Genomic DNA, 6,024 nt, shown 5'->3' on the forward strand with positions numbered 1-6,024 from the left:
AAGAAGAAGAAGAAGAAGAGGAAGAAGAGGAAGAGGAAGAGGAAGAAGAAGAAGAATTTATAATCAATCAATCAATCAATCTCTCTCTCTCTCTCTCTCTCTGTGTGTGTGTGTGTGTGTGTGTGTGTGTATGCGTGTACGTGAAAGAAACACACGAAATACTTACACAAACCCCAAACAAACAAATGTGTGTGTGCGTGTGCGTGATAATGTCACGTAAACACACACAAGGTATACACGAACGCACACACAGGTGGACACACGTACAGGGACACACGCGCACACACACACACACACACACAGGCTAGGTCCACACGCACGCACTACTCGCGGAAGACTGACTGTGTGTGTGTGTGTGTGTGTGTGTGTGTGTGTGTGTGTGTGTGTGTGTGTGTGACCGTAACGAGTGTTCAAATTATTCGGTTCATTTTTCTTTATTTTCGTCTCTTCTCTCTCTCTCTCTCTCTCTCTCTCTCTCTCTCTCTCTCTCTCTCTCTCTCTCTCTCTCTCATCTGCTCTCTCTCTCTAAAACTACAAGCCTTGACAAAATGTTGCAATTCTAAGAGAGAGAGAGAGAGAGAGAGAGAGAGAGAGAGAGAGAGAGAGAGAGAGAGAGAGAGAGAGAGAGAGAGAGAGAGAGAGAGAGAGAGAGTTAATCCGATGAACAGCAAAAATCATCTAAACACACACACACACACACACACACACACACACACACACACACACACACACACACCCGGAGCACCCTTTCCACCCGACAAGTCACAAGTCCCAACCCAGCCCAACCCGGAGGCCCCTTTCCCTACGACAGGTCCCGCTGATGACGTCACAACATGGCTGGTGGCGCGAAAAGCAAAAAGAAGCTTCAATCTTGTTCTTTAAATCTTAATTGCACAGGAGCGGGAAGAGATAGGGAGAAAAGGAGAGGAGGAGAGAAAGGAGAGATAAATAAGGAAGAGATGGAGATAGGAGAGAAAGAGAGAGACAGAGAGATAAAAGCGAGAGAGAGAGATAAACAGAGAGAGCGTCGCAAGAAATAATAAGTTTTGCGTCGAGAAATGGTAAAAATCTATTCTTAAATTCTTTGTTCTCTCTTGTAAGTCATTTAAAAAAAGTTCTAGTGGAAGCTACAGTGGTTCTCGTGGAGTGCTTGGGTTTAAGGGGGTTCTACAGGAAGTTATTGGGGTTTTTAAGGGTGTTTTCATGGTTCTAGTTGTAGTTTTTGTGGTTCTAGTGGAAGTTATTGGGGGTTTTCAAGGTTCCAGTAATGTTTTAAGAGGTTCTAGTGGAAGTTATTGGGGGTTTTCAAGGTTCCACTAATATTTTAAGAGGTTCTAGTGAAGTTATTGGGGTTTTTAAGGATCCAGTAATATTTTAAGAGGTTCTAGTGAAGTTATTGGGGTTTTTAAGGATCCAGTAATATTTTAAGAGGTTCTAGTAGAAGTTATTGGGGTTTTCAAGGTTCCAGTAATATGTTAAGAGGTTCTAGTGAAGTTATTGGGGTTTTTAAGGATCCAGTAATATTTTAAGAGGTTCTAGTGAAGTTATTGGGGTTTTTAAGGATCCAGTAATATTTTAAGAGGTTCTAGTGAAGTTATTGGGGTTTTTAAGGATCCAGTAATATTTTAAGAGGTTCTAGTGAAGTTATTGGGGTTTTTAAGGTTCCACTAATATTTTAAGAGGTTCTAGTGAAGTTATTGGGGTTTTTCAAGATTCTAGTGGAAGTTAATGGGGTTTTCAAGGTTCCAGCAATATTTTAAGAGGTTCTAGTGAAGTTATTGGGTTTTTTTCAAGATCCTAGCATAGTTAACGGTGTTTTAATGACATTTTCTGCAATTTTGACCCTAAAACACCACTTAAAGGAGGATAGAGACACACACAACACACACAACACACCCCACGAGAACCTTTTAAAGACGAGAACACTGGAGAAACCAAACACGAGAACACAAGAGAAAACAAAGGAAAATTAAGAGATAGATGTTTTTTTTGGTAGCGGACAGTGGTTTCAAGACGTTAGTTGCCTTGAGGACCCAATACTGTCCACTTACTGCTCATGGGAGAGACTCAGAGACAGGGCGCCCTCCACCCCCTCGCGAGAACAGTGGAGGGGTATTCGAGGTCTGGCGATACTGCAGGTGAGTGGAGTCATGTGTACAGTCAGTCTCGTCTTTGTGTGTGCGTGTACCCCCCCATGAATGTGTGTCCCGGTCTCGCTCAGTGTGTTTGCCTGGTTTTTCAGCGCCTGTGTGTCCTCGTGAGCACTGCCGCTGGTCCCGTGTGTGCTAGATGTGGCCTCGAGGTGTTTGTGCGTGTTGTAATCCTGGGAACTGGCCTCCTTCCTTGGGCACGTATCTCCTCCTTGCTATCTCGTGTGTCCTCGTAAGCACTGGAGCTGGTCTCGTGTGGGTAGAAGTGTCCTCCAGCTGTCTACGAGTGTTGTAATCCTTCGAACTGGCCTCCTGCTTCCTCTGGGCACGTATCTCGTACTCCTTGCGGTCTCGTGTGTTCGTAAGCACTGGAGGTGGTTTGTGTGGTAGAAGTGTCCTCCAGCTGTTTACGAGTATTGTAGTCCTTGGAGCTGGTCTCGTGCTTCCTCTGGGCACGTATCTCGTACTCCTTCGGTCTCGTGTGTCCTCGTAAGCACTGGAGCTGATCTCGTGTGGGTAGAAGTGTCCTCCAGCTGTCTACGAGTGCTGTAATCCTTCGAACTGGTCTCGTGCTTCCTCTGGGCAACTGTCTCGTATTCTTCGGGTCTCGTGTGTCCTCGTGTGCAGTGGAGGTGGTCTGGTGCCTCTGAGACTTGCGGTCTTCCCAGTGGTCTCGTAGGCCACGTACTCCTGTGGGCGTGAGTTTGAAGGTCCTGGGCGTGGGTGTCCTCGAGGGAGAGCTCAGATGTGTGTTGGTGTGGGGCGTGGAGGTCTCTGGCGGCAGTGTGGTGTCCAGCGGTGGTGGGCGTGGGCAGTGTCCTCGCGCCGCCCTCCTCCACCTGCGCCTCTCCTCCTCGATCTCGCGCGGGGCCAGTCACCAGGCCGCGGGTCACGGAACTCCTCGCCTCGCGTCACGGTGCGTGTGGTGAACCGCCCCCTGTCTGCCCTGGTTCACCTGGTCTGTGGTGCCCCAGCTCCCCTGCAGGCCGCTCACCTCCCTCGCCTGGTTCACCGGGGCGGCGGTCCCCTGGTTCGCTTGATTCTCCGGGCCGGTAGTAGCCTGGTTCACCGGGGGGCGGTTCCCTGGCTCGCCTGGTTCACCTGGCCTGTAGTAGCCTGGTTCACCGGGCGGCGGTCCCTGGTTCCCTGGCCTGTGGCCTGGTTCACCGGGGCGGCGGTCCCCTGGTTCGCCTGGTTCGCCTGGCCTTTAGCCTGGTTCACCGGGGCGGCGGTCCCCTGGTTCGCCTGGTTCCCTGGCCTGTAGTAGCCTGGTTCACCGGGCGGCGGTCCCCTGGTTCGCCTGGTTCTCCGGGCTGGTAGTAGCCTGGTTCACCGGGGCGGCGGTCCCGGCCCGGTTCTCCGGGCTGGTAGCCTGGTTCACCGGGGCGGCGGTCCTTGGTTCCCGGGCCTGTAGGGTTCACCGGGGGCGGCGGTTCGCCTGGTTTCCGGGCTGGTAGTAGCCTGGTTCACCGGGGCGGCGGTCCTGGTTCCCGGGCCTGTAGTAGCCTGGTTCACCGGGGCGGCGGTCCCCTGGTTCCCGGCCTGTAGTAGCCTGGTTCACCGGGGCGGCGGTTCCCTGGTTCGCCTGGCCTGTAGTAGCCTGGTTCACCGGGGCGGCGGTCCCCTGGTTCGCCTGGCCTGTAGTAGCCTGGTTCACCGGGGCGGCGGTCCCCCCCTTTTGGTTCGCCTGGCCTGTAGTAGCCTGGTTCACCGGGGCGGCGGTCCCCTGGTTCCCGGCCTGTAGTAGCCTGGTTCACCGGGGCGGCGGTCCCCTGGTTCGCCTGGCCCGGGTGTAGCCTGGTTCACCGGGGGGCGGTCCCCTGGTTCGCCCTGGGCCTGTAGTAGCCTGGTTCACCGGGGCGGCGGTCCCCTGGTTCGCCTGGTTCTCCCCAGTAGCCTGGTTCACCGGGGCGGCGGTCCCCTGGTTCGCCCTGGGCCTGTAGTAGCCTGGTTCACCGGGGGGCGGTCCCCTGGTTCGCCCTTTGGCCTTAGTAGCCTGGTTCACCGGGGCGGCGGTCCCCTGGTTCGCCTTTTGGCCTGTAGTAGCCTGGTTCACCGGGGGGCGGTCCCTGGTTCGCCTGGTTCCCTGGCCTGTAGTAGCCTGGTTCCCGGCCGGCGGTCGCCTGGTTCGCCTGGCCCCGGGCCTGTAGTAGCTGGTTCCCGGGCGGCGGTCCCCTGGTCGCCTGGTTCCCGGCCTGTAGTACCCGGTTCACCGGGGCGGTTGGTCCCTGGTTCCCGGGCCTGTAGTACCGGTTCCCGGCCTGTGCCTGGTTCATGGGGCCGGGCCTGGTTGCCTGGTTCCCGGGCCTGTAGTAGCCGGTTCTCCGGGCGGCGGTCGCTGGTTCGCCTGGTTCTCCGGGCGTGTGGCAGGTCCCGGGCCGGGCGGTTGGGCCGGTTCCGGGTGGGCCCCGGGCCCGGTGGTCAGGTTGGGGGTGGGCGGTTGTGGGGGCCGGGCGTGGGTCACGGGTAGGAGGCCGGGCGGGCCCCCCGGCGCCGTCAGCTCCGGGGTTGGGGGGGGGGGTCGGGGGGCGTGTGGGACGGAGCTGGTGGTGGAGCCGCGGTGGGACTGGGTGCCGGTGCGCCGAATGTCCTTCCCACCGCCGCCCGGGTCCACGCGGTTGGTGGGCGGCGACCAGGTCCCGCGGGGCGCGGCCCTGCCGGAGGCGTGGGGGCCCGGGGGAGCGGCTGCCTCCGCCGCCTTTCAGTGGCTCCCCGGGGCGCCCGGGCAGGGGCGTGCTGCGGCACCGGCGGCGCGGGTGTGCCTACCCGGCAGGCCCCGCCGGGCCCGCTCCCCCCGCTTCATCTCCTCCCTGGGCCTCCCTTAAACCCTTTCTCGGCCCACCCCGGAACCTGGTCTCACCACGGTCACCGGCCCCTCCTTCTGGCTCCCCCGGCTCCTTCCACCTCGTTTCCCTGTCCCAGGCCTCCTCTTCCTCTCCCAGGCCTCCTCTTATTTCGGCCATCCCAGGCCTCCCACTGGCTCTCACCAGGCCTCCTCTTATTTCTGGTTCCAGGCCCTTCCTGGTCCTCTTGTTTCGGCTCTCACCAGGCCTCCTCTTATTTCTGGCTCATCACCAGGCCTCCTCTTGATTTCTGGCTCATCCCGGCCTCCTCTTGATTTTGGCTCTCACCAGGTCCTCTTGATTTCTGGCTCATCACCAGGCCTCCTCTTTTCTGGCTCTCACCAGGCCTCCTCTTGATTTCTGGTCTTTGGGTTCCTTCTCGGTTTCCTCTTGATTTCTGGCTCATCACCAGGCCTCCTCTTGATTTCTGGCTCTCACAGGCTCCTCTTGATTTCTGGCTCATCACCAGGCCTCCTCTTGATTTCTGGCTCATCACCAAACCTCCTCTTGATTTCTGGCTCATCACCAGGCCTCCTCTTGATTCTGGCTCTCACAGGCTCCTCTTGATTTCTGGCTCATCCCGGTCCTCTTGATTTCTGGCTCATCACCAAACCTCCTCTTGATTTCTGGCTCTCACCAGGCCTCCTCTTGATTTCTGGCTCATCACCAGGCCTCCTCTTGATTTCTGCTTCATCACCACCTCCTCTTGATTTCTGGCTCATCACCAGGCCTCCTCTTGATTCTGGCTCGTCACCAGGCCTCCTCTTGATTTTGGCTCATCACCAGGCCTCCTCTTGATTTCTGCTTCATCACCACCTCCTCTTGATTTTGGCTCTCACAGGCCTCCTCTTGATTCTGGCTCTCACCAGGCCTCCTCTTGATTTCTGGCTCTCACCAGGCCTCCTCTTGATTTCTGGCTCATCACCAGGCCTCCTCTTGATTTCTGGCTCTCACCAGGCCTCCTCTTGGTTTCTGGCTCTCACCAGGCCTCCTCTTGATTTCTGGCTCATCACCGGCCTCCTCTTGGTTTC

The 6,024-nt window shown here is 56.7% G+C and overlaps 2 protein-coding genes across 2 annotated transcripts; both read right to left on the minus strand.

Moving 5' to 3' along the window:
* Positions 1-2,430: 2,430 nt before the first annotated feature.
* Positions 2,431-4,426, minus strand: LOC123511135 (collagen alpha-1(X) chain-like). Its single transcript, XM_045266757.1, has 4 exons — positions 4,156-4,426; positions 3,396-3,558; positions 3,106-3,301; positions 2,431-3,009 (listed from the first exon to the last, which is right to left on the minus strand). The coding sequence occupies exons 1-4, from the start codon at positions 4,424-4,426 to the stop codon at positions 2,431-2,433; spliced, it is 1,209 nt and encodes a 402-aa protein (XP_045122692.1).
* On the minus strand, positions 4,423-5,113 carry LOC123511136 (basic proline-rich protein-like). Its single transcript, XM_045266758.1, has 2 exons — positions 4,917-5,113; positions 4,423-4,804 (listed from the first exon to the last, which is right to left on the minus strand). Exons 1-2 carry the CDS (start codon positions 5,111-5,113, stop codon positions 4,423-4,425), a joined length of 579 nt encoding a protein of 192 aa, XP_045122693.1.
* Positions 5,114-6,024: the final 911 nt, after the last annotated feature.

Source organism: Portunus trituberculatus, chromosome 31, assembly GCF_017591435.1.
Source record: "Portunus trituberculatus isolate SZX2019 chromosome 31, ASM1759143v1, whole genome shotgun sequence".
NCBI classification, from domain to species: Eukaryota; Metazoa; Arthropoda; class Malacostraca; order Decapoda; family Portunidae; genus Portunus; species Portunus trituberculatus.